The sequence below is a fragment of the Symsagittifera roscoffensis genome, chromosome 4 (assembly GCF_963678635.1).
Source record: "Symsagittifera roscoffensis chromosome 4, txSymRosc1.1, whole genome shotgun sequence".
NCBI lineage: Eukaryota > Metazoa > Xenacoelomorpha > Acoela > Convolutidae > Symsagittifera > Symsagittifera roscoffensis.
In genome coordinates this window covers 3,838,124-3,866,087 of record NC_087065.1, presented here as the reverse complement: position 1 = coordinate 3,866,087, position 27,964 = coordinate 3,838,124, and the positions used below count along the sequence as shown (strand labels likewise).

The window sequence follows — 27,964 nt, the reverse complement described above, 5'->3', positions numbered from 1 at the left end:
GATTCCGCAGTTTCCCCGAATGCGTAAAAGCGGTTTCCTAAATATTTACGCTCGATTTGAAATGAGTTTATGCCTAATTTGACATTGTTAACTTAATGATTGACTTGCTTGAAGCCCTTGCTATCATTCCTATTTTTTTTTTTTGTAGAGAAAACTCTCATAAGACGAATAATTCCAACAAAAGTTACCACGGAAGTTTTGAAAAGCTTTTTGAATTTATTGAAGCAATCGAAAATTACAATGATTGAAACTTGCAATTAAGCTTGATAAATTCGTTTAGTAAATTCGCTTCCTAATTGTCAACGACACGTAAGTTTTTTTTGCATTCCCGAGTCTGTACTCATACACTATTATGGCTTACCATACAATTCGAAAATGCGAATTCAATTGAAATTTTTTTTTTCATCAGATTCCATAAAGTTGTACAATTTACTTAGAAAATAACAACAGCAGTTCGTATGTAGCAGCTTTATCACTGTAAAATAAATTGGAATAATTGTTATAATTTTGTGTCAGTATTCATATATTGGTTTATCTGGGAATCTGCAGGATTTTTACAAAGGTTAAAGCAGTATGATATAACTGATGAATATTGTTGTTCCGACTTTCGATACGAAAGTAACGGAACATTTGTGCTCGGGGTGGGTTTTTTTTCTTCAGACAAATTTCGACTTTTTAACTAGCCATTTTTGACGGAAATTTTTTAAATCATTCAAAAGGTATTGTTGTCTTAAGTGAGCTTAAATTTGAAAAGATATTTGACCTGTGATCATTTTTCGTAAAGTTATGAGGGTTCAAAGGTTGCCATTTTGACCAATTTGGGACAATTAACGCCGCTATAATTCGAGCTAATAAGGCGTAAGCGGAGATTTAATCCGTCTTCGAAATCATTCCAAATTGGTTGAAAGAAGCTTATTTGCCGTAATTGGTTTGTTTCAAGGAACGAAATCTATCCTTTTGTACTTTATATGGCGTGTGGGGGATGATTTTCATTTAAAAAAAATCAAATTAAAAAAAAATCATTTTATTTTATTCCAATAAATTTTTAAATGGGCAGTCGGAATATTCAGGGCTTCCACAAAAAAACATCTGAACGACATGATTCCCTACACAATTTAAAAAAAAATTTTTTTTTGAACTTTTTGTCTTGAAAGGGAAAGTTATTGGGTTTTAAAAAATGCCATTTTATTTATAATGGGACCATTAGCGTGCAATGTATTTCGTTCTATCACAAGTGAGCTGCAAAAAATTTTTCTCAAAACGATTCGTACTCAAATTAGGCTGATAATTGTTCCCAGATAAAAAGAAATGTCAGAAAGACTTGTCGAAAATAAGACTTTTTATGCAGCGCAAAGATGTGAGAAAATTTGAACCTCGGATAAACCATTCTTTTGAATTAGAAATTCATCTTAAATTAAAACAGCTTCAACAGTTGTTAGGGTTGACTTCAATTTTTGAGTGTGGTTACATTTTTTTTGGAAAAAAAACAAACCTGCCGACCGAAAAGCATCTAGAGATCCCTCATAGCTCATTTGTAAAATATTTAAAGTTAAAATGTATTCAAAAACAATGCAAAACTGTTTTTTTTTCTGTATTCACCCTATGAAAACTTACTTCCATAGTCAAACCGTTTTCATGATTTTTATACAATTAAAATACCATCTTCCCACTTTTTACTGCTTTATCAGCAATGAACAGAATGTTTTACTGCAGTATTTTTCTTCGTAGCAAGAAAGACAAAGCCATAAATGAATAAATATATTTAGCATTCCCAAAAAGAATTCACATCACAATAAATATGCTCACATCAATGCAAATTCCAGATCGTTCCGTGTGTTTTTTGACTAACTTGAAAAAAAAAACGAGCAATACATTTTTATTAAATTTAAATATTTGATGAAAGTTTGAAGAAACGAACAAAAGAAGTTTTTTTTTCAGGCTTCTTTCTGAACATTTTTCCGCTGCACGCAACACAAGAAAAAGACATATTCAGCGTCTATTAACTTATTAATATGATCAAATAACTTGACTCAAATCAATTGGCAATGCTCTCTGAGCTGGATTGCTTGCCGTTCAAGTTTTACTGCGCTCTATTTGTCCCAAATTGATCAACTGGCAATTTTCAAAAACCTTAACCTTACAAAACATCAGTTGTGGAGTACAAATGTTTAAGCTCAGATTGTAAAATCATTTCAAGTGTTATGATAACTTCATTTGAAAGATGTAGACTGGAAACACGATATTTGACAGAAAAAACAACCACACCAAGCACAACATTTTCATCACTTTCTCTGTAGGAATGAAAAATTTTTTAGAAAAATTTAAAAGCGATTATTTCACGCATGAAATTTCAGGACGACCAGTCTGTTTTGCCTTTCTCCAAAAAAATTTAAAAAATACAAATTTTTAATGATTATGAATAGTTTTTGTGTTTAAGCAGGCCTCGAGGTTTCGGTCAACTAATTATTATATAATTGAAACAAAAAAAATCAATTTAGTTGTTACCGAAAAGCATCTAGAGATCCCTCATAGCTCATTTGTAAAATATTTAAAGTTAAAATGTATTCAAAAACAATGCAAAACTGTTTTTTTTTCTGTATTCACCCTATGAAAACTTACTTCCATAGTCAAACCGTTTTCATGATATTTATACAATTAAAATACCATCTTCCCACTTTTTACTGCTTTATCAGCAATGAACAGAATGTTTTACTGCAGTATTTTTCTTCGTAGCAAGAAAGACAAAGCCATAAATGAATAAATATATTTAGCATTCCCAAAAAGAATTCACATCACAATAAATATGCTCACATCAATGGAAATTCCAGATCGTTCCGTGTGTTTTTTGACTAACTTGAAAAAAAAAACGAGCAATATATTTTTATTAAATTTAAATATTTGATGAAAGTTTGAAGAAACGAACAAAAGAAGTTTTTTTTTCAGGCTTCTTTCTGAACATTTTTCCGCTGCACGCAACACAAAAAAAAAGACATATTCAGCGTCTATTAACTTATTAATATGATTAAATAACTTGACTCAAATCAATTGGCAATGCTCTCTGAGCTGGATTGCTTGCCGTTCAAGTTTTACTGCGCTCTATTTGTCCCAAATTGATCAACTGGCAATTTTCAAAAACCTTAACCTTACAAAACATCAGTTGTGGAGTACAAATGTTTAAGCTCAGATTGTAAAATCATTTCAAGTGTTATGATAATTTCATTTGAAAGATGTAGACTGGAAACAGGATATTTGACAGAAAAAACAACCACACCAAGCACAACATTTTCATCACTTTCTCTGTAGGAATGAAAAATTTTTTAGAAAAATTTAAAAGCGATTATTTCACGCATGAAGTTTCAGGACGACCAGTCTGTTTTGCCTTTCTCCAAAAAAATTTAAAAAAAAAACAAATTTTTAATGATTATGAATAGTTTTTGTGTTTAAGCAGGCCTCGAGGTTTCGGTCAACTAATTATTATATAATTGAAACAAAAAAAAATCAATTTAGTTGTTAACAAGTGGCAATTTTTATATCTCATATATCATTTGCAATTGTATCTGGTAAGATAATTAAAGAATTAGTATCTTCCTTTGTCTTAGCGTAGAAACTAAATGTAAGCTTAAGATGTATGCCTATGATGCGGGCTTTTGATTTTCATAATCATTAATCTGCAAAAACCTCAAATTATATAGACAGTGTTTGAGAGAAAAGTGGTTACATATAGTTTGATTTCCACAAAAAAAGTTCCACAAAAAAGCATATGAACGACGTTGATTCCCTACAACATTTTTAAAAGAAATGTTTCGAACTTTTTGTCCTGAAAGGGAAAGTTATTGGAATTTAAAAAATGCCATTTTATTTATAATGGGACCATTAGCGTGCAATGTATTTCGTTCTATCACAAGTGAGCTGCAAAAAATTTGTCTCAAAACGATTCGTACTCAAATTAGGCTGATAATTGTTCCCAATTTGAAAAACATCTGAAAGTTTTATAGTAACAAGAAATGTCAAAAAGACTTGTCTAAAATAAAACTTTTTATGCAGCGCAAAGATGTGAGAAAATTTAAACCTCGGATAAACCCTTCTTTTGATTTAGAAATTCATCTTAAATTAAAACGGTTTCAATAATGTTAGGGTTGACTTCAATTTTCGAATGTGGTCGCATTTTTTTTGTAAAATATTTAAAGTTAAAATGTATTCAAAAACAATGCAAAACTAATTTTTTTCCATAGTCAAACCGTTTTCATGATATTTGTACAATTAAATTACCATGTTCCCACTTTTTACTGCTTTATCAGCAAGGAACAGATTTTTTTACTGCAGTATTTCTCTTCGTAGCAAGAAAGACAAAGCCATAAATAAATAAAAATATTTAGCATTCCCAAAAAAGAATTCACATCAAAATAAAAAAGCTCACTTCAAAACAAATTCCAGATCGTTCCGTGTGTCTTTTGACTAAATTGAAAAAAAACGAGTAATTTAATTTTATAAAATTTAAAAATTTGATGAAAGTTTCAAGAAACGAATAAAAAGAAATTTTTTTTCAGGCTTCATTTTTTTAAGCTCAGATTGTAAAATCATTTCAAGTGTTATGATAAATTCATTTGAAAGGTGTAGACTGGAAACACGATATTTGAAAGAAAAAAAAGCCACATCAAGCACAACATTTTCATCACTTTCTCTGAAGGAATGAAAAAATTTTTAGAAAAATTTAAAAGCGAATAATTCACGCATGAAATTTCAGGACGACCAGTCTTTTTTGTCTTTCTCCGAAAAAATTTAAAAAAACAAAAATTTTTAATGAGTATGAATGGTTTTTGTTTTTGTGTTTAAGCAGGCCTCGAGGTTTCGGTCAAATAATTATTATATAATTGAAACCAAAAAAATAACAAATTTATTTGTTAACAATTTGCAATTTTTATATCTCATTTATCATGCGCAATTGTATCTGGTAAGAGAATTAAAGAATTAATATCTTCCGTTATTCTTAGCGTAGAAACTAAATGTAAGCTTCAGATATATGCCTATGATTTTCATTATCACAAATCTGCGAAAACCTCAAATCATATAGAACAGTGTTTGAGAGAAAAGTGGTAACATATAGTTTGAGCAAAAACACTTTCTCGTCACGTTTCATAGACAATTTTTATAACCAAAAATCGTTTATAACCCTTCTTTTAAGTTAGAAACTCACTTTAAATTGAGACTGTTCAACAGTTGTTAGGATTGAAATCAATTTTTGAATGTGGTAGCATTTTTTTGAAAAAAAAAACAAATCAGCCGACCGAAAAGCATCTAGAGATCCCTCATAGCTCTTTTGTAAAATATTTAATGTCAAAATGAACTCAAAAACAATGCAAAACTGTCTTTTTTGGTTTTCACCCCATGAAAACTTACTTCTATAGCCAAAACTTTTTCAAGATAATTATAAAATTAAAATACCGCGTTCCCACTTTTTACTGCTTTATCAGCAATGAACAGAATTGTTTACCGCAGTCTTTTTCTTCGTTGCAAGAAAGACACAAGCCAGAAATAAGTTTTTTTAGTATTCCTAAAAGAAGAATTGACCTCAAAATGAATATGCTCCCATCAATAAAAAGCCCTGATCGTTCGATGTGTCTTTTGATTAACTTGAAAAAAAAACGAGTGATACAATTTTATAAAATTTAAAAACTCGATGAAGGTTTCAAGAAACGAACAAAAAAAGATTTTTTTTCAGGCTCCCTTCTGCACGTTTTTTCGCTGCACGCAAAACAAAAGACAAAATGCGTCTATTCAGCGTCTAGTCACTTAATAATATGATCAGATACCCTGACTCAATTCAATTTGCAATGCTCTCTGAGTTGGATTGCTTGCCTTTCAACTTTTTTTGCGCTCTATTTGTCCCAAATTGATCAGCTGGCATTTTTCAAAAACCTTAACCTTACAAAATATCAGTTGTGAAATATAAATGCTTACGCTCAGATTGTAAAATTGTTTCAAGTGTTACGAAAAATTCAATTCAAAGATGAAGACCAAAAACACACTATTTGACCAAAAAGTTTGACCAAGCCCAACATCTTTATCACTTTCTTTGTAAGAACAAAAAAATTTCTGAAAAATTTAAAAGCGATTAATTCACGCATGAAGTTTCAGGAGGTCCGGTTTTTTTGTGTTTTTTTTTGTTCAGATATATGCCTATGATGCGGGCATTTGTTTTTCAATATCAGTAATCTGCAAAAACTTCAAATTTATAGAACAGAATTTGAGAGAAATGTGGTTACATATAGTTTGAGCAAATAAACTTTCTGTTCACGTTTCATACACGATGTTTGTAACCAAAATTTGAACTTTATACGAAACTCTCGGCCCCAAATTTTCAATATTCTGACAAATTTGTGAAAAGATGGGTTCCTTAGTGCCAAAAAGTGACTATTCTTCAGGGTGATTTTCCAAATAATAATCATAATGCTACACTGAATAACAATATTGAGGCAGTTTTATATACAAAGAAATCAAACGTATCCGATCTCAGTCATCTAAACAAAACGGTTGAAGTTTGAAACAATTTGATCCAATATTTTTTCCTAATTTTACTAAGAATTGAAAAAAGATTCAGATATTAATTAAATTTGTCATTAAAATTTCAGATATAAATAAAAACGCACTAAAAAGGCAACGAATTAGATTGATTTTGCGCACTTTTTCCTAAATGTTTCAACCAATTTTTTTGACATTGAGGCAGTTTTTAGGATCAGATTTACAAGTAGAGTAGTTTTTGTTCCAACTTTTGTAACAAAATTAACGGAATATTTGTGCTCGGGACGGGTTTTATCTCACCTGTGAACAATTTTTGTAAAGTTATGAGATGAGGGTTTAAAGATTGCCATTTTGGCCAAATTGGGACAATAACCGCGCCATTAACGCGTATTTTGCGCCTTTATTTTGCGCCATTAACGCGTAAGCGGAGATGTAAATAGTCTTACAAATCGTTCCAAATTGTTTAAAGGAATTTTATTTGCCATAATTGATTTGTTACCAATAGCGAATATATCACTTTGTTGTTTATTTGGCGTGTGGGGATGATTTTCACAAAAAATTTCAAATAAAAAAAAATGTTTCTTTTTATTTTATTACATTTACTTTTTTCATGTTATTACTGCTACATAGACCTTTAAAGGCAGTCGGTACACTCAGGGCTTTGCCCTGATGTGAGTAGTCTTGTTATGATATGAGCTGTCTCTGAGTTATCTCAAACTGATCGGAGCGAAAAACGAGTTGAAAAAAAAACGGCGCTGAAGTTTTTTGACGCTCAAATCTAATCACTGACAATCTGATTTTGTCTGATATCATACTCCCTTTTCAGCCTAAAGTAGCTAGTTTAATTTCAATTGCCTTTCTACATTCTTGAGAAGGGCAAAAAATTTTAAAATTGAGAATAATTGTTTTCTTTTTAATTTTTGGATCAAATTAATATCCTCCCCCCCCCCCCAAATAGACCAAATTAAAGTCCTCCACACCCCAGCGCTTAATTTAAATTAAATTTCCATGTAAAATGCTCGATTCTAAAAATACTAGCTGAAAAATGTTAAGGATGTTAACTTGGTCCTAATTTTTTGATCAAAAACTAGCCTGAAAATTCAATTGGATTGTTTTTTCAAAAAAATTTCAGTAGATCACCTCGTCCGCCTTATCTGTCGATGGTTTGACCAGATTTTCTGAAAGCAGATTTTCGGAGATACTTAGCACAGTGGTAAGGCGTTCACTTTGAAATCGTCAGATCGTGTATTCGATCCCATGCCATGGCAATGATAGTGTGTGAGGACAAGCTATCACTTGACCTCCAGCTTCAGGTCTACCACAACCTGACCAAATTTGGCTGCAATAGTGGTACCACGTAAAAGTTCTAGACGCAAAAAAACGGCCTTGAGTCGCAACAAACAGCTTCGCTCAGCAAAATAACTCTGTCTGGAATGTGGGGAGATAATACAAATGGACTGACTATCCTCGACAGGACTGTTAAGGCCTACTGATAGCTCCTCTGCGATTCGCAGGAACTACAATTATTATTATTTAACAACCAAAAAAGACATCAATGGACTTTTTTCAGGATACTTCTAAAACTACACTAAACATATAGTCTCTGACACTGTATAAAAAAAAACCTTTTAAATGTCGCGCATTCAAAATTTGAGCCTAATCTGCCTTGAAAAACACGAGTCGGTCAAGGGGGTTAAGAGAAAAGATTGTTTTCTGAAAAAATAAGGTATATTAATTGAGCTCTGATAAAAAATCGATTATGTAATTTTGGTGTCCTGGACATGGGACGAAAGAAAACTCACGCAGACGTATTAATGTTGGTTTATTGCGCTTATTGGTTGACGAAAAAAATGACGTAATTGAGTGGAGTATATTGGAAGTGCTTCCTGCATGATTATCACGGTTAGCTAAACCTTTTGATATCAATTTCAATCGAATTTTATAATTTAGTTTAAGATTGATTGTACGACATGGAAACTGGATATAAACAAAAGAAAAACACCTGAACGAAGAGAGAGGAAAAATAAACAAAGCTTGCCTGACATTTAACAACGTACACTAGTTAAGGATATTATATTTACCCCTGTTAAAAACAAACAACACACTACCATTTTGAACCAAATTCTTCAAAATGATTTCAAATAGTCTATCGCCTTTTAACGAAGGTTAATGATCAAGAAACATCAAAAGAGCGTTCACAAAATTATCATTTTTCCATCAATTTAATTACATTTTCTTGTTAATTACAAATGATCTCCTAAGCTTCAAAAAAAATGAGCAGCCGTTTCAAAAGTAGGGCTAAAAAGGTAATGTTTTTTCTTGCGTTCTTAAGTTACGATGTGGTCAAAATTCTCAGCACATTTCGATCAGCTAAAAATTTGATAGCGTTTTATGGAGAAAATAATCAAACAAAATGTGCTACTATTTTAATTTAGATCGTAAATAAGTCTAAATAATAGGAATAAATTGTCGAATGCTGTTACTTCTGCCAAAGCCATGAGAAGAGAAAAATTTCCAGAATTTTCATTTTTTTTAAAAATTTTAAAACTTTTTTCGACTTGGACAGGTGCTAAGAGCGGCTTCAAGAATTAGATCATTACAGCTTAATCATCCTTAAGAAGTAAATTTCTGCAATGAAATTTTCTCAAGTTTGAGACTGGGTTTAAAGTGTAAAGAAAGTATTTTGTAAATTGTAAGCCTGAAATGATTAGCTAAACCATTTCATTATGATTATTATAATATGGAAAAATAGAAACTCTTCACGGGAGTGGAGAGTGATTTTTCATTCTATTTTCGGCTGAGTAAGCATTTTAAGCCGGTTCTTTCGACACGGAGAAAATTTTATGGGAGAAGTGTTCAGGAGATTTGATACCTGCCCGGATTTTTTCACGAAATCAGATTTTTCTAACTTTATTTTAGAATTTTGTTTCGTTCCGACAATTAAAAGTAGGGAGATAGTTTTGCCTTCGAGTGTTTTGGTTTTCTCTTTTGGTTCTGAGAATTATGAGAATGGGTCGAAAGATATATCATTTTAAAGCTTTTTGAGTCGTAAGTCTAACGAAATTAAAATTAACGACTCTTTAATTTTCTGTCAAGTAAAGCAAGCGAGCAGACTTGTATATCTAATATAAATAAATTGAAAAAACTTTCTAATGAAAATTTTTGAAATCTTCTAATCATATTTCGAAAACCTTACATGGCCAAACTTTTTGTGAACTGTTAGCGGATTCCGCGACAAAGACGCTCTCTTTGATCTTCCTTTGTTCTTTTTTTTGTTTTCTCTGATTGTTGCAAAAATTTTTAAGTAGGTTTAAGAAACAACTTTTTGGAGTTTTTGATAGAAATAAAAAATGGCATCAGAAAGTGATTGTGAAATGATTATGTTCATTTCATTTTTATCTTTTTGCTTGTAATTGTCTCAGCAGTAGGCTAGTTTTTCAAATCAGAGTTCTTTTTAATTTTGATTACAGGCCGCGTCCAACAAGGAACTCTCCTCCCCAAGTCCCAAATTGATCAACTGGCAATTTTCAAAAACCTTAACCTTACAAAACATCAGTTGTGGAGTACAAATGTTTAAGCTCAGATTGTAAAATCATTTCAAGTGTTATGATAACTTCATTTGAAAGATGTAGACTGGAAACACGATATTTGACAGAAAAAACAACCACACCAAGCACAACATTTTCATCACTTTCTCTGTAGGAATGAAAAATTTTTTAGAAAAATTTAAAAGCGATTATTTCACGCATGAAATTTCAGGACGACCAGTCTGTTTTGCCTTTCTCCAAAAAAATTTAAAAAATACAAATTTTTAATGATTATGAATAGTTTTTGTGTTTAAGCAGGCCTCGAGGTTTCGGTCAACTAATTATTATATAATTGAAACAAAAAAAATCAATTTAGTTGTTACCGAAAAGCATCTAGAGATCCCTCATAGCTCATTTGTAAAATATTTAAAGTTAAAATGTATTCAAAAACAATGCAAAACTGTTTTTTTTTCTGTATTCACCCTATGAAAACTTACTTCCATAGTCAAACCGTTTTCATGATATTTATACAATTAAAATACCATCTTCCCACTTTTTACTGCTTTATCAGCAATGAACAGAATGTTTTACTGCAGTATTTTTCTTCGTAGCAAGAAAGACAAAGCCATAAATGAATAAATATATTTAGCATTCCCAAAAAGAATTCACATCACAATAAATATGCTCACATCAATGGAAATTCCAGATCGTTCCGTGTGTTTTTTGACTAACTTGAAAAAAAAAACGAGCAATATATTTTTATTAAATTTAAATATTTGATGAAAGTTTGAAGAAACGAACAAAAGAAGTTTTTTTTTCAGGCTTCTTTCTGAACATTTTTCCGCTGCACGCAACACAAAAAAAAAGACATATTCAGCGTCTATTAACTTATTAATATGATTAAATAACTTGACTCAAATCAATTGGCAATGCTCTCTGAGCTGGATTGCTTGCCGTTCAAGTTTTACTGCGCTCTATTTGTCCCAAATTGATCAACTGGCAATTTTCAAAAACCTTAACCTTACAAAACATCAGTTGTGGAGTACAAATGTTTAAGCTCAGATTGTAAAATCATTTCAAGTGTTATGATAACTTCATTTGAAAGATGTAGACTGGAAACAGGATATTTGACAGAAAAAACAACCACACCAAGCACAACATTTTCATCACTTTCTCTGTAGGAATGAAAAATTTTTTAGAAAAATTTAAAAGCGATTATTTCACGCATGAAATTTCAGGACGACCAGTCTGTTTTGCCTTTCTCCAAAAAATTTAAAAAAAAAACAAATTTTTAATGATTATGAATAGTTTTTGTGTTTAAGCAGGCCTCGAGGTTTCGGTCAACTAATTATTATATAATTGAAACAAAAAAAAATCAATTTAGTTGTTAACAAGTGGCAATTTTTATATCTCATATATCATTTGCAATTGTATCTGGTAAGATAATTAAAGAATTAGTATCTTCCTTTGTCTTAGCGTAGAAACTAAATGTAAGCTTAAGATTTATGCCTATGATGCGGGCTTTTGATTTTCATAATCATTAATCTGCAAAAACCTCAAATTATATAGACAGTGTTTGAGAGAAAAGTGGTTACATATAGTTTGATTTCCACAAAAAAAGTTCCACAAAAAAGCATATGAACGACGTTGATTCCCTACAAAATTTTTCAAAGAAATGTTTCGAACTTTTTGTCCTGAAAGGGAAAGTTATTGGGTTTTAAAAAATGCCATTTTATTTATAATGGGACCATTAGCGTGCAATGTATTTCGTTCTATCACAAGTGAGCTGCAAAAAATTTGTCTCAAAACGATTCGTACTCAAATTAGGCTGATAATTGTTCCCAATTTGAAAAACATCTGAAAGTTTTATAGTAACAAGAAATGTCAAAAAGACTTGTCTAAAATAAAACTTTTTATGCAGCGCAAAGATGTGAGAAAATTTAAACCTCGGATAAACCCTTCTTTTGATTTAGAAATTCATCTTAAATTAAAACGGTTTCAATAATGTTAGGGTTGACTTCAATTTTCGAATGTGGTCGCATTTTTTTTTGTAAAATATTTAAAGTTAAAATGTATTCAAAAACAATGCAAAACTAATTTTTTTCCATAGTCAAACCGTTTTCATGATATTTGTACAATTAAATTACCATGTTCCCACTTTTTACTGCTTTATCAGCAAGGAACAGATTTTTTTACTGCAGTATTTCTCTTCGTAGCAAGAAAGACAAAGCCATAAATAAATAAAAATATTTAGCATTCCCAAAAAAGAATTCACATCAAAATAAAAAAGCTCACTTCAAAACAAATTCCAGATCGTTCCGTGTGTCTTTTGACTAAATTGAAAAAAAACGAGTAATTTAATTTTATAAAATTTAAAAATTTGATGAAAGTTTCAAGAAACGAATAAAAAGAAATTTTTTTTCAGGCTTCATTTTTTTAAGCTCAGATTGTAAAATCATTTCAAGTGTTATGATAAATTCATTTGAAAGGTGTAGACTGGAAACACGATATTTGAAAGAAAAAAAAGCCACATCAAGCACAACATTTTCATCACTTTCTCTGAAGGAATGAAAAAATTTTTAGAAAAATTTAAAAGCGAATAATTCACGCATGAAATTTCAGGACGACCAGTCTTTTTTGTCTTTCTCCGAAAAAATTTAAAAAAACAAAAATTTTTAATGAGTATGAATGGTTTTTGTTTTTGTGTTTAAGCAGGCCTCGAGGTTTCGGTCAAATAATTATTATATAATTGAAACAAAAAAATAACAAATTTATTTGTTAACAATTTGCAATTTTTATATCTCATTTATCATGCGCAATTGTATCTGGTAAGAGAATTAAAGAATTAATATCTTCCGTTATTCTTAGCGTAGAAACTAAATGTAAGCTTCAGATATATGCCTATGATTTTCATTATCACAAATCTGCGAAAACCTCAAATCATATAGAACAGTGTTTGAGAGAAAAGTGGTAACATATAGTTTGAGCAAAAACACTTTCTCGTCACGTTTCATAGACGATTTTTGTAACCAAAAATCGTTTATAACCCTTCTTTTAAGTTAGAAACTCACTTTAAATTGAGACTGTTCAACAGTTGTTAGGATTGAAATCAATTTTTGAATGTGGTAGCATTTTTTTGAAAAAAAAACAAATCAGCCGACCGAAAAGCATCTAGAGATCCCTCATAGCTCTTTTGTAAAATATTTAATGTCAAAATGAACTCAAAAACAATGCAAAACTGTCTTTTTTGGTTTTCACCCCATGAAAACTTACTTCTATAGCCAAAACTTTTTCAAGATAATTATAAAATTAAAATACCGCGTTCCCACTTTTTACTGCTTTATCAGCAATGAACAGAATTGTTTACCGCAGTCTTTTTCTTCGTTGCAAGAAAGACACAAGCCAGAAATAAGTTTTTTTAGTATTCCTAAAAGAAGAATTGACCTCAAAATGAATATGCTCCCATCAATAAAAAGCCCTGATCGTTCGATGTGTCTTTTGATTAACTTGAAAAAAAAACGAGTGATACAATTTTATAAAATTTAAAAACTCGATGAAGGTTTCAAGAAACGAACAAAAAAAGATTTTTTTTCAGGCTCCCTTCTGCACGTTTTTTCGCTGCACGCAAAACAAAAGACAAAATGCGTCTATTCAGCGTCTAGTCACTTAATAATATGATCAGATACCCTGACTCAATTCAATTTGCAATGCTCTCTGAGTTGGATTGCTTGCCTTTCAACTTTTTTTGCGCTCTATTTGTCCCAAATTGATCAGCTGGCATTTTTCAAAAACCTTAACCTTACAAAATATCAGTTGTGAAATATAAATGCTTACGCTCAGATTGTAAAATTGTTTCAAGTGTTACGAAAAATTCAATTCAAAGATGAAGACCAAAAACACACTATTTGACCAAAAAGTTTGACCAAGCCCAACATCTTTATCACTTTCTTTGTAAGAACAAAAAAATTTCTGAAAAATTTAAAAGCGATTAATTCACGCATGAAGTTTCAGGAGGTCCGGTTTTTTTGTGTTTTTTTTTGTTCAGATATATGCCTATGATGCGGGCATTTGTTTTTCAATATCAGTAATCTGCAAAAACTTCAAATTTATAGAACAGAATTTGAGAGAAATGTGGTTACATATAGTTTGAGCAAATAAACTTTCTGTTCACGTTTCATACACGATGTTTGTAACCAAAATTTGAACTTTATACGAAACTCTCGGCCCCAAATTTTCAATATTCTGACAAATTTGTGAAAAGATGGGTTCCTTAGTGCCAAAAAGTGACTATTCTTCAGGGTGATTTTCCAAATAATAATCATAATGCTACACTGAATAACAATATTGAGGCAGTTTTATATACAAAGAAATCAAACGTATCCGATCTCAGTCATCTAAACAAAACGGTTGAAGTTTGAAACAATTTGATCCAATATTTTTTCCTAATTTTACTAAGAATTGAAAAAAGATTCAGATATTAATTAAATTTGTCATTAAAATTTCAGATATAAATAAAAACGCACTAAAAAGGCAACGAATTAGATTGATTTTGCGCACTTTTTCCTAAATGTTTCAACCAATTTTTTTGACATTGAGGCAGTTTTTAGGATCAGATTTACAAGTAGAGTAGTTTTTGTTCCAACTTTTGTAACAAAATTAACGGAATATTTGTGCTCGGGACGGGTTTTATCTCACCTGTGAACAATTTTTGTAAAGTTATGAGATGAGGGTTTAAAGATTGCCATTTTGGCCAAATTGGGACAATAACCGCGCCATTAACGCGTATTTTGCGCCTTTATTTTGCGCCATTAACGCGTAAGCGGAGATGTAAATAGTCTTACAAATCGTTCCAAATTGTTTAAAGGAATTTTATTTGCCATAATTGATTTGTTACCAATAGCGAATATATCACTTTGTTGTTTATTTGGCGTGTGGGGATGATTTTCACAAAAAATTTCAAATAAAAAAAAATGTTTCTTTTTATTTTATTACATTTACTTTTTTCATGTTATTACTGCTACATAGACCTTTAAAGGCAGTCGGTACACTCAGGGCTTTGCCCTGATGTGAGTAGTCTTGTTATGATATGAGCTGTCTCTGAGTTATCTCAAACTGATCGGAGCGAAAAACGAGTTGAAAAAAAAAACGGCGCTGAAGTTTTTTGACGCTCAAATCTAATCACTGACAATCTGATTTTGTCTGATATCATACTCCCTTTTCAGCCTAAAGTAGCTAGTTTAATTTCAATTGCCTTTCTACATTCTTGAGAAGGGCAAAAAATTTTAAAATTGAGAATAATTGTTTTCTTTTTAATTTTTGGATCAAATTAATATCCTCCCCCCCCCCCCAAATAGACCAAATTAAAGTCCTCCACACCCCAGCGCTTAATTTAAATTAAATTTCCATGTAAAATGCTCGATTCTAAAAATACTAGCTGAAAAATGTTAAGGATGTTAACTTGGTCCTAATTTTTTGATCAAAAACTAGCCTGAAAATTCAATTGGATTGTTTTTTCAAAAAAATTTCAGTAGATCACCTCGTCCGCCTTATCTGTCGATGGTTTGACCAGATTTTCTGAAAGCAGATTTTCGGAGATACTTAGCACAGTGGTAAGGCGTTCACTTTGAAATCGTCAGATCGTGTATTCGATCCCATGCCATGGCAATGATAGTGTGTGAGGACAAGCTATCACTTGACCTCCAGCTTCAGGTCTACCACAACCTGACCAAATTTGGCTGCAATAGTGGTACCACGTAAAAGTTCTAGACGCAAAAAAACGGCCTTGAGTCGCAACAAACAGCTTCGCTCAGCAAAATAACTCTGTCTGGAATGTGGGGAGATAATACAAATGGACTGACTATCCTCGACAGGACTGTTAAGGCCTACTGATAGCTCCTCTGCGATTCGCAGGAACTACAATTATTATTATTTAACAACCAAAAAAGACATCAATGGACTTTTTTCAGGATACTTCTAAAACTACACTAAACATATAGTCTCTGACACTGTATAAAAAAAAACCTTTTAAATGTCGCGCATTCAAAATTTGAGCCTAATCTGCCTTGAAAAACACGAGTCGGTCAAGGGGGTTAAGAGAAAAGATTGTTTTCTGAAAAAATAAGGTATATTAATTGAGCTCTGATAAAAAATCGATTATGTAATTTTGGTGTCCTGGACATGGGACGAAAGAAAACTCACGCAGACGTATTAATGTTGGTTTATTGCGCTTATTGGTTGACGAAAAAAATGACGTAATTGAGTGGAGTATATTGGAAGTGCTTCCTGCATGATTATCACGGTTAGCTAAACCTTTTGATATCAATTTCAATCGAATTTTATAATTTAGTTTAAGATTGATTGTACGACATGGAAACTGGATATAAACAAAAGAAAAACACCTGAACGAAGAGAGAGGAAAAATAAACAAAGCTTGCCTGACATTTAACAACGTACACTAGTTAAGGATATTATATTTACCCCTGTTAAAAACAAACAACACACTACCATTTTGAACCAAATTCTTCAAAATGATTTCAAATAGTCTATCGCCTTTTAACGAAGGTTAATGATCAAGAAACATCAAAAGAGCGTTCACAAAATTATCATTTTTCCATCAATTTAATTACATTTTCTTGTTAATTACAAATGATCTCCTAAGCTTCAAAAAAAATGAGCAGCCGTTTCAAAAGTAGGGCTAAAAAGGTAATGTTTTTTCTTGCGTTCTTAAGTTACGATGTGGTCAAAATTCTCAGCACATTTCGATCAGCTAAAAATTTGATAGCGTTTTATGGAGAAAATAATCAAACAAAATGTGCTACTATTTTAATTTAGATCGTAAATAAGTCTAAATAATAGGAATAAATTGTCGAATGCTGTTACTTCTGCCAAAGCCATGAGAAGAGAAAAATTTCCAGAATTTTCATTTTTTTTAAAAATTTTAAAACTTTTTTCGACTTGGACAGGTGCTAAGAGCGGCTTCAAGAATTAGATCATTACAGCTTAATCATCCTTAAGAAGTAAATTTCTGCAATGAAATTTTCTCAAGTTTGAGACTGGGTTTAAAGTGTAAAGAAAGTATTTTGTAAATTGTAAGCCTGAAATGATTAGCTAAACCATTTCATTATGATTATTATAATATGGAAAAATAGAAACTCTTCACGGGAGTGGAGAGTGATTTTTCATTCTATTTTCGGCTGAGTAAGCATTTTAAGCCGGTTCTTTCGACACGGAGAAAATTTTATGGGAGAAGTGTTCAGGAGATTTGATACCTGCCCGGATTTTTTCACGAAATCAGATTTTTCTAACTTTATTTTAGAATTTTGTTTCGTTCCGACAATTAAAAGTAGGGAGATAGTTTTGCCTTCGAGTGTTTTGGTTTTCTCTTTTGGTTCTGAGAATTATGAGAATGGGTCGAAAGATATATCATTTTAAAGCTTTTTGAGTCGTAAGTCTAACGAAATTAAAATTAACGACTCTTTAATTTTCTGTCAAGTAAAGCAAGCGAGCAGACTTGTATATCTAATATAAATAAATTGAAAAAACTTTCTAATGAAAATTTTTGAAATCTTCTAATCATATTTCGAAAACCTTACATGGCCAAACTTTTTGTGAACTGTTAGCGGATTCCGCGACAAAGACGCTCTCTTTGATCTTCCTTTGTTCTTTTTTTTGTTTTCTCTGATTGTTGCAAAAATTTTTAAGTAGGTTTAAAGACTTGTCTCTGGATTCCTCAGACTTGCACACACTAAATTGTGCGCCTATCTAGTGCACAGTTTGGCCTCGTAATGAAAAAATGCTTGAAGAATAAACTTAATTCACTATTGAAATTGAATATGACTAATCGCTTAAATTTGTTCATATCACATCACGACAAAAAATGATCCTATTAAGAAACAAACTGTTTATTAATTTTTTTTCTAATTGTGGTCAGAAATTTGTGTTGTATTTGCACAGCAACCGGCTGTACTTCTTTGACTTTTTACTTTTAGCCAGGGTTACTTACAGATCAATTGGTCTCTTTATCCATCTTTTTGAAGTTCAAGCATTTATTTTTTCAGTGCTACTATATTTCATATGTCTATACTTAGTTCAGATGTTCGGAAACAACTTTGAACTACGATCGCCAAAAAAATACAGTAGAACTATTCCGCGCCAATTGTAAAATGTTGAATTATGATAAAGTTTTCTGCTACTTTTTTGCTCAATGGCATGGTCTCATAGACAATAAGATTTCAAAATTCGGATTGCTTTCTCGACAGCGCAAAAACTTCAAGAATTTGCCTTGCAACTTGAACTACGTCAAAAAGATCACTCGTGGCATCTGATATCGCGCAGAAAACACCATCATTTAAATAGATTCTCGCTTCTAGTGGTCGGAAAGTAATCTCTTCCTGCATAAATTATGCTCCATCTTATGCAAATATTTATTGTGACATGCAATGACAATTTTAATAAAAATCTAGTTTCTTAGTAGTTTTTTTTTTTTAGTTCTTAATACTTCTGTTCTGTTATTTATACATTTTCAAAATACGCAAGTTGACCCAAAATGGGGCATACACGGACATATTTGTAAAAGAAACAACTTTTTGGAGTTTTTGATAGAAATAAAAAATGGCATCAGAAAGTGATTGTGAAATGATTATGTTCATTTCATTTTTATCTTTTTGCTTGTAATTGTCTCAGCAGTAGGCTAGTTTTTCAAATCAGAGTTCTTTTTAATTTTGATTACAGGCCGCGTCCAACAAGGAACTCTCCTCCCCAAGCTCCTCCCGTCTCGCTGCTCTCGGGAAAATGTTCCGCTCAATGGGGTCCCGCGGCAACACTCCTCTCAGCTCAACCGCGAATCTCAGGTCCGGTTCGAGCTCCTACTCGGGAATAGATGAGCAGGCTGTGGCGAAAGAGGCGGTCAAAATTGTTCTGGCGGGGTCCAAGAATGGAATGTCCACTTTGTGTGGGGAGTTTGCGAAGATTATGCGAGACAAAATGAAGTGAGTTTGGCCGATAAAATGAGAATTCCCCATTGCATAGATTTCATATAGTTATAGGTAATTTTTAAAAAACAAAGCATTGATGAAAGTATCGATTAAGGCTCAATAAAGGCTCAAAATTATTCTTTGCTCATCCCAAACTTTTTAAGAAAAAAAGTTGTGATACGGTTTTTGATATGAATCAATTAAATCATCTCAAGATTGTATTTTGAGACAAACAAAAATTAATTTTGAGCCTTTATTGCTATTAAAAAAAATAATTTTTACTTTTCAAAAAGAGTAATTTTCAGCTTTTATTACTACAAAAATTATGTGATAATTTAGCAGACAGTTTGCCGAAAAACGTGGGCAGTCATCCAACTATGTTTTCAAAAATGAAATCCATTTAAAAAAATATCATTTTTACTATAAAATAAACAATTCTCTCGAAACTTTAAATTAAGAGACTGATCTTTCAAAAAGAAAAAAATGTTTTTTTTTCAACAGGTATGAGCGTGAAAACCAAGTGATGAAAAAAGAACTGGCCTCAGTGAAAGGAGAGGTTGAGCTGCTGAGAACGATGTTGGATGCAGCCAAACAGCAACTACAAGAGCACAGATCGGCTGGATCATCTGGCTCCTCTGGCTACAACACTCTGGGAGATGACTCGCAATGTGGGGGTGCACCTGTTCAGCAGAATGAGGAGGGGGGTCATAATCACGTGATGCATGATCACGTGATGAGTCCAATGGACTCGAACGATTCAGTCGCACCCAGACCAGTGAGACTTTTTTTTTCAGAACTCCGCAAAGGGAGCCTTAGAGTTCTGTATGAAAATTTGGATTACGTTACTCTATGTAGAAGCGTTTTGAATGAAGCATATGAGAATTTGTCAGGATAACACTGAGAAAACGTTTTATATTTTACTTAGAATTTGCATGTAATGTACTTTCAAAAGCTCGCATTTGAAAATACCATATTTCGATAAAGCGGCAGTAAAAATTCCGAAAAACATAATTCTCCATTAAAAGTTAATTTGTGCAGTGTTTTTTTTTAAAGAGAGGGGTTGACTTAAGTTTTTGTTTGTACTCTATAATGAAACAAGGACAGCCAGCTGCTGTGCAGGTTGCACTTAATGCTCCGGTAACGACACTTTAAGCAAAGAAGTTCAATAACAATAAAAAAAATAACAATTTGTTTCAACTTTTCAGTCGAATTAAGGCAATTGATGTCTGTAAAGTAGGATGGTGAAATTACTTTACAAAAATTACGCTGCTTTAGAAAAACTTTACGTCACACTTAATTTTTACGAGCTGAGGTAGCCAAAAAAAACTACCCTACGCCATAGCTCCTTCCCCTTCTAAAAGATTGATCAGAACAAAAATAAGCTCCATAACTTTTTCCTGATAACTAAAGATGAAGCAGAGAAAAAATGACTTAACTATTCAACTTGTTCTGAAATTAATTGTGAAACATTTTGATTTAACTAACTTGATCAAACAGCCGCATAAATTAGTTTATATCTTTTTTCAACCATTTTTCGAAATTGTATGAAAATTGTATGACAAGCATTTTCCGCAAATTTGATGTTTAGAATTGTATGATAAGCATTTTCGGTGTATGGAGGATAACCCGGGTTATTTGATTTCATTCACGTTTTAGTGTCATTGCGATGGAAATGCGATGAGCTGCGACAACTGCAACTGTCACGAACACCACTCAACATGTCAGCACTGCTGTCTATGCAATCATATGACACAGTTGAGGTGCACATGCACCCTCGAAACACCCCCTTGCAACTGTTCCTGTCATCATCTGCGACACTTCCCTTCTTCCGACTACCAGACAAACAGCCTCGCAATCCCTCATAGTTCCATTTTGGGACCTCCGATTCCAGAAGAACCCGAGGATCCCGAAGAATATGAAGACTTCGAGGACCTGCCGTGTTTCTCAGTTGCCTGTCAAACCAGTGATCTCTTCAATTTTCACCAGCCTGTGATTACAATAGACGCTGTTTGCCAGACCAAATTCGCCGCTTTGAATCCACGAGAACCAGAAACACAAACAACAGCGTGTCAAACCAGCTTTAAAAGTACCCAATCTTCAGAAGATTCAACCGTCAGAGTAGTGAGAGGTTCGATTCCCGCTCACGATTTGACAGTCAAAACACCTCTAAGTGATTCTGTTTCACGATTGCCCCAATTCCAAATTCCAGCTGTTAAAATCCAATCTGACATGAGCACTCAAAGTGACCCAAGTGTCAATGAGACGAGTAAAAATGTCCAAGCAGAAGTTGCCATGATGACGATGGACTGTCAAACTGAGAGTGAAGATTTCCCGAAAATCACCCAAAAGTTGGGTTCTAAGAGCTCGAATTCCCAAACTGAAGAAGCCCAATTGGAAAACACATGCTGTCAAACTGGGTCTGATCTAATCCGGACTTTTAACATGGGGACCCAAACTCCTGGAAAGAATGTTGATTCTCAATTTTGTCAGACAAATTTCATCTCTGTTCAACTTGATAAATGGTGTCAATTTCCGCTGTTAAAAGGTGATGAAATTGTCATTGACCAAGAATGGGAGATTCCGAGGCATTTGAGTTACGAGCCACCCTTTGCCAGAACACCTTTGGTATCTATTGAAACAAATATAATGAGCATGTTGAACCAAACTCTCCAGTACTCGAACCCAATCGTAACCCTTACTGCTCCTGAAATGAGTCATAACTCGAGTCAAGGGTCGGCGGGTAAAATGTCGAAATCGAGGAGCATGCCCCGAATTAAAACAAGTACCCCAACCCGACAAATGAGCCCGATTAAGTTCGTTGATTCCAGTGTCGCGTACCAAGAGCCGCAACAAGTGCATACAGGTCGACGGTCGGTGTCCAGGAACAGGTCTTCCGGAGCTCCAGGAAGCGCCAGGGAAAGCCGGTCTTCCCGTTATTACAATGAAGAATGGGCTAGCGATTCGGCAGCAACCGGGTCTGGACATCAGTTCACGTTCGGATGTTACGAGGGACCGAAGTTGTTGAGCAAACCGAGCAAAAAGCAGCTCGGAATCAAGAAAGGGAAATCATGGGAAAATTACGTTAATGCGGTAAGTCCGTCTTCTGTTTTTTTAAAAATTTTGTTTGAAAAGTAAGGTGGACTCAAGGTTGATTGTCTGCCTTCCCTCGTCACAATTAAGTCTGCCTTCCCTCGTCACAATTAAAACTGTCATTTTTCTTTTTTAAAACTGGTGCCTTCGTTTGTTTTTTCTTTTACATAACTTTTTTTAAACAGCTAGCTTTTGATGATCTTTTTTGAAAAAAAGTTCTGCAATAATGAGATCTATCACATCCAGTTTGAGGGCTGTTTTTCAAAAATTTGCCTGCGATTCAGAAAATTTAGCCAAAACAGGGTATTTTTAGTGCTTTAGAAGAGCTCGGAAAATCAATTTAGTCAATTTAAAAAAGTCGACAAAATTTTTTTTTGAAAATCCGCCCCCCCCCCCCCCCACTCGATAAAATCTTAGATCCGCTCATGAATGGAAGTCATAAGGTTTAATGGTTTCAGCTACCGCCCAAAGTGACATTTCCCTCGCGAGTAGTCACAAACGAACACACCATTTCAAACAGCTCCATGTCAGACAACGCAGAGTCCGAAACAGAAGCACTCTCACACTCTTTCGCGAAACTTTTAGAACCTTCTGTTCTGACGTCACCGGTTCCGATGATTGGCTGCAGATGTGATGCTTGTATATACGTGTTCCAGCATGCACCGCTGGGACCAGATGACGTCAATCATGATATTGAGAAGTCAGTTTTCAATCAATCATTTTTCAGAAAAAAAGATATTTCTTTCTTCACATGAAGTTTATTGGGATCTACTAAACAATCTCCCCCTTTTTAGAACGGTAGGGGGGGGGGGGGGGTGGCGATTGTATGTAGATTAAAACTGTCACAAATTTTCGACCAATCAGAATGCATCAAAATTAGAAGTTGCAATAGAAAGTTCTGTGCTAATTAGCTGTAATTATTCATAGGGGAGATTGTTAAGTAGATTCCATAGTGTGGGGCTTGTTAAGTAGATCCGTTTACTGTTCCGACCGTTTCACCAAACGGGAAGAAGGCACTAGGGCGCAGATTTTCCACCCAATTTTAGACACTTGAAGAAAAACTGGTTTTGGGTCATTTGAAGAAAAACTGGTTTTGGGTCATTTGTAGCATCACATTGAAACTCATCTTGGTCGTGAGTTTCTAGAAAAAAAATTGAAAAGTTGTCTCAGTGTCGAGAAAAAGTGGTCCGATGTTTTGGATGCTCAGATGAATTTCAGCTAAAGAGTGAAGCCTTGATTTTGAGAAATTATGTTTTAGAAAAGGATCTTTTTGTTTTCTTATTTATATATTTGAACTCCCGGTTTGAGTCGATGGCCCAGAGTTGTCATCGATGGCCCAGAGTTGTCTTCGTCTGATCTATGCTGGTGTTTATTGTTTCTAAACACTGCGAAAATAAGCTGACGCAGTAATAATTTATTCTGCGACGCCAATTCACACAACCAATTTATAAATTTCAAAGAATAATATAACCCGCGTCAGTGTCACAAAAATTTTGAATAATGTTAAATTTTTGTTTTTTGAATTTTTTGTTACCGATTTTATTGGTTTTTTTTGTTACCAATTAATAAAAGCTATGGTCTGAATAGCCTATGGTACATGCCCAGCAGCCTACTTTTCTTGTTTTTTAAAATAAAAACTGGTAGCTCAAAAATAATTGAATGAATTTTGCTATCTTTTGTAGACTGGGTCTTGTGCTGGACGAGAGAGTGCGACTGGTGGATGGGAGGGGTGGACATGTGAGATATATTGGACACATAGGCTGCTCCTCAGACCCCTACTCAGTCTACGCAGGAGTCGAACTCCACACTCCACACACAGGTCACACATTTTTTTACATCAGAAAGTACGCACTCCCCGTCTAAATTACTACTTGATAATAATAATAAAATAATAATGAAAATAATAATAATAATAATAATAATAATAATAATAATAATAATAATAATAACAATAATATTAATAAAATAATACTAGTAATAGTAATAATACAAATAATAACCATACTAATAATCATAATAATATTAATAAAATAATCGTAATAATAATCATAATAAAAATAATAATCATAATACTAGTAATAATACAAATAATAATCATAATAATATTAATAATACAAATAAAAATCATAATAATAACAAACATAACAAGACTGCTCGTATCAGGGCGAAGCCCTGAATGTTCCGACTGCCTTTTAAGGTTTTGTGGAGCAGTAATAACATTAAAAAATTAAATGTAAGAAAAAACAAAATGAATTTTTTCTAAAATTTGAAATTTGTTATGAAAATCATCCCCCCACACGCCATATAAAGTACAAAAAGATAGATTTTGCTCCTTGTAACAAATCAATTATGGCAAATAAGCTTCTTTTAACCAATTTGGAACGATTTCTAAGACGGATTAACTCTCCGCTTACGCGTTAATAGCGTCTCAATAAAAGTGAAGCAAAAAAATACAAAGACAAAAGTATCGCGGATGAGAAAAAAACAGACGCATCCACTCACTATCTCAATCATTCCTGTCTGAGTTAGTTGTTGAGTGCGACTCAAGGCCGCTTTGCGACTCAAGATCGGTTTCTTGAGTCTAAAAATTTCCCGTGGTGCCACTTTTGCAACTTAACCAGTCAGGCTGTGGTAGACCTGAAGCTAGAGGTCAAGTGTGAGTTCGTCCTTCCACACTATTTTGCCAAGTCAGAGGATTGATTACACAATCTGACAATCACAAAGTGAACGCCTTACTGTTGCTAAGTCAAACTGTTGGAAATATCGTTGACGTTGAGCATTACCATTTCAAAAATTGAAGACCTAGATACCATACTTTTCTTGAGGCGTTTTCAGCTGCGAAAATAAAATTTTTTCTATGAAACAATTCCACAAAAAAAAACATTAGGCTTCAAGTCAAAGTTGTTCCATTTTTACTATAAACTGTTTTTTGTTATGAACAAACCACAATTTCAAAAAATGAAAGATGAACATCATCATGGTCCGCATTGATATTTAACATTTGCGAAAGCTTCTTAATTTGGTGACAAGTGCCAATCAACTTGAAAGTACGATAGAAATATGCTTCTTTGAGCGTTCCGACGAATGAAAATTGATAACTTGAAAAAGTTTTGAGCAGTTTTCCAAATGAAACTCTTCAATAAAGCTTTATTAAAAAAAGTAATTCTACACTTAAAATAGTTTTCAAGTGTTTTTTTTCCACGGTGTTTAATTATTGTTCTTTCTCCATTGTCTCAGTTGCTCTAGCCGCTTCTGTTTTTGAGGCGGTTTCACTTTCACCGTGTAATATTTTTTCATCGACCACCTTCTGTAGGACCGATGCTATTGGCTCTTCATGGTCCAATGAGAATCCACTAATTTTATCGACCCTTTGATTGATCAATTCAGTGTTGAGCTCCTGTCTTTCGAGGTCGCTTAACTGAGACGAGTACTCGATTTCAAAAGTGTTCTCGACAAGAACCAACTTCGGGTTTTGGGGTCCGTGACTTCGGATGTCTTTAACCCATTTGACCGCTCGCTTCAGCGAATACCCGAAGTTCGTGTTATAAAGTATAAAAACGATGTCCCATTTTCTGTGGTAGCCTTTAGTAATGGCGTGAAATCTTTCGATTGAATTCGTCTCGTACATACAAAGCTTAACGAACTCGTTCTCCGAATCCTCGCGACGCTCGATTCGTCTTTTCGTCGTAATGTCTTTGTCGGATTTCCGACTCGGGTTGAAATCTTTCGTCACGTTGCTGATGAAGGAGGACTTTCCTGTTTTCGCTACGCCCAAGACAGCGATACTTAAAACGGGGCGCGTTGTGAATAAATCGGCGTTCATGAAAATTGGGTCGTTTGTGGATTCTTGCAACGACATGCTAGTCAAAGGCGGCATTATATCTGATATTTGAATTATATGTTTTGAGCAGCGTACTATTTGAAACGTATTATAAAAAGCTTTGTTAAAAAATTGTTCACTTTTTCAAGGTAGTACACAAACGCTTTGTTTTCAAAGACTTAACAGTTTGAGTGCGCGGTCGGTTTGAAAGATTAAACTATACGCGTGGAGCTTTTATTTTTTTAATGCCATTTAAAAATAAAGCAAATACTTTCAGTACTAGAAACCATCTGCTTTATAGATAGAGCAAATTAATGTGCTCCAGTCAGAAAGTGAAAAAGAATTGCAAAGAGGCGTCGTCAAAATAGAACATGAAACTTTGTAATGAAATCTCGGGAAACTTTAATCAACCGTTGGCTGCGGATGATCCCGGTCAAAAACTTTACTCCTTTCATCACCCTAAACACCTTCAATAGTTTTGATGCAATCATTTTTGACTGAGGCCCTCAAATAATTTTTGGTTGTTATTTAGCATATAAATCTATTTATTCACTCATTTTGAGGAGCTTAAAATCCACAGTTTTGACAAAAATCTCGATAAAATCTGAAAAAATTTGCCCTGAAAAACTTTGTATTCGGCTAAATATAAATCTAAAAATCTAAATCGTGTAAAAAAGCAATTGTACTGTTCAGCAGTTTTGTTTTATTATTTTCTAAAATTTTGAAATTTGAAGTGGGCCCATCCTGATAGAATTGGTATTATCTGCAATAGCAAAAGCGTTTATGTGTTATTCAATGCTTAGAACAATAAAAAAAGAAAAAATACTTGACAAATCTCACAAAATGTTTCTGTAACTTTTGCTTTGTTTTCAGTTTTGCCAATTAGCGAAATTTTCTGAAAGTTTGTTCGTGAAACCTCATAAAACCTTTCAAATTTATTCGAATTAATTGAAAAGTTATAAGCCATAATGAAATTTTATGGAGCTTTATGTAGTTTTGTAGTAACAATCGAGGACTGAACTCGAGAAAAAAATGCAAATTTGTTTCAGCGTCCGGTTACTGTGACGGCAGTATTGGAAATGTGCGCTACTTTTCAACCCGACCTAACAGAGGCGTATTTGTACCCTACCAGCAAATCATATCCACCGAACGAGACCAGGTAAACTAATTTGACCTCCAATTGGATAGAAATTGCAGACTGTCCAGCTAACATTCAGGGTAATCCCAAGACCGAATGTGCAAAAATTTTGTTTATTAATCAAATAATTCAGCAATGAAAAATAAGTTAGTTTTGAAGGACGCTGATTAGGATGCTATTTTTTGAAGGATTCTGATTGGAAGGTATTTTTGGTGGACTGTTTGAAGGATGCTGATTGGATGGTATTTTTGATGGACTGTTTGAAGGACGCTGTCAATTCTTCATGGCAAATTGTTGAGAAAACAGGTCAAAAAGGGCTCAAAAGGAGGCGTTTTTAGGCACTTTTTGGACGATTATGACCAGAAAGTTGAATTTTTCGGCGCGCGCTTCCTCTAAAAATTAGTATATATTGGCTTCAAAGGAACATTTTGATAAAAATTAGGGCCATCCAGCCAAAAATGGAGGTAGAAAATTAGAATCGAAGGGGGGACTCTTTGGGTAGTCGAATCTACGAGGGGGATGGCATGATAATGTATTCATTTTTTCACACCAAGTCAGACTATATCACCAGAAACAAATTAAAAAATTTTGACTCAAAAAGATTGGAAGTATGTTATATCAATCGTTTTTGCTCAGATCGGGTGTTCTTATAAAAACTAAATACATTTGTCAAGGGAAAATTTTGTGTTTTAGAACGCAAAAAAGACAGCTATGAAAAGAAGCACAAGCAGTTACAAATGAAACACCCATCTTTCTGAAAACTGGCTAACTGCAACCAAGTTAAAGCCCTGATGAATGAACTGAACTTACTAGCAACGTTGATATTAAAACTGCTTGAAGCCTATTGAATTGAAATTGTGGTCTTCAAATACAGTGATTCTGAATAACTGGCTTTTGA

The 27,964-nt window shown here is 33.3% G+C and overlaps 1 protein-coding gene across 2 annotated transcripts; it reads left to right on the top strand.

The window, feature by feature from the left end:
• The first annotated feature begins 2 nt into the window (after window positions 1-2).
• LOC134843970 (uncharacterized) lies at window positions 3-27,964 on the top strand. Of its 2 annotated transcripts, none has more exons than XM_063860363.1 (8): window positions 3-309; window positions 18,777-19,033; window positions 19,520-19,793; window positions 20,675-22,108; window positions 22,567-22,808; window positions 23,791-23,927; window positions 26,978-27,087; window positions 27,760-27,964. In XM_063860363.1, the coding sequence occupies exons 2-8, from the start codon at window positions 18,837-18,839 to the stop codon at window positions 27,805-27,807; spliced, it is 2,442 nt and encodes an 813-aa protein (XP_063716433.1). In that variant the 5' UTR covers window positions 3-309; window positions 18,777-18,836; the 3' UTR covers window positions 27,808-27,964. The 2 variants fall into 2 exon arrangements, with proteins under 2 accessions (XP_063716433.1, XP_063716432.1); XM_063860362.1 differs by lacking the exon at window positions 3-309 and adding an exon at window positions 16,495-16,748.

Coding starts and splice junctions, on each gene's coding strand:
- LOC134843970 (XM_063860362.1), top strand. CDS start 16,716: ATGAGCAGCCGTTTCAAAAGTAGGGCTAAAAAG. Junction 16,749..18,776: donor TCAAAAGTAGGGCTAAAAAG/GTAATGTTTTTT, acceptor TTTTGATTACAG/GCCGCGTCCAACAAGGAACT. Junction 23,928..26,977: donor ACTCCACACTCCACACACAG/GTCACACATTTT, acceptor AATTTGTTTCAG/CGTCCGGTTACTGTGACGGC.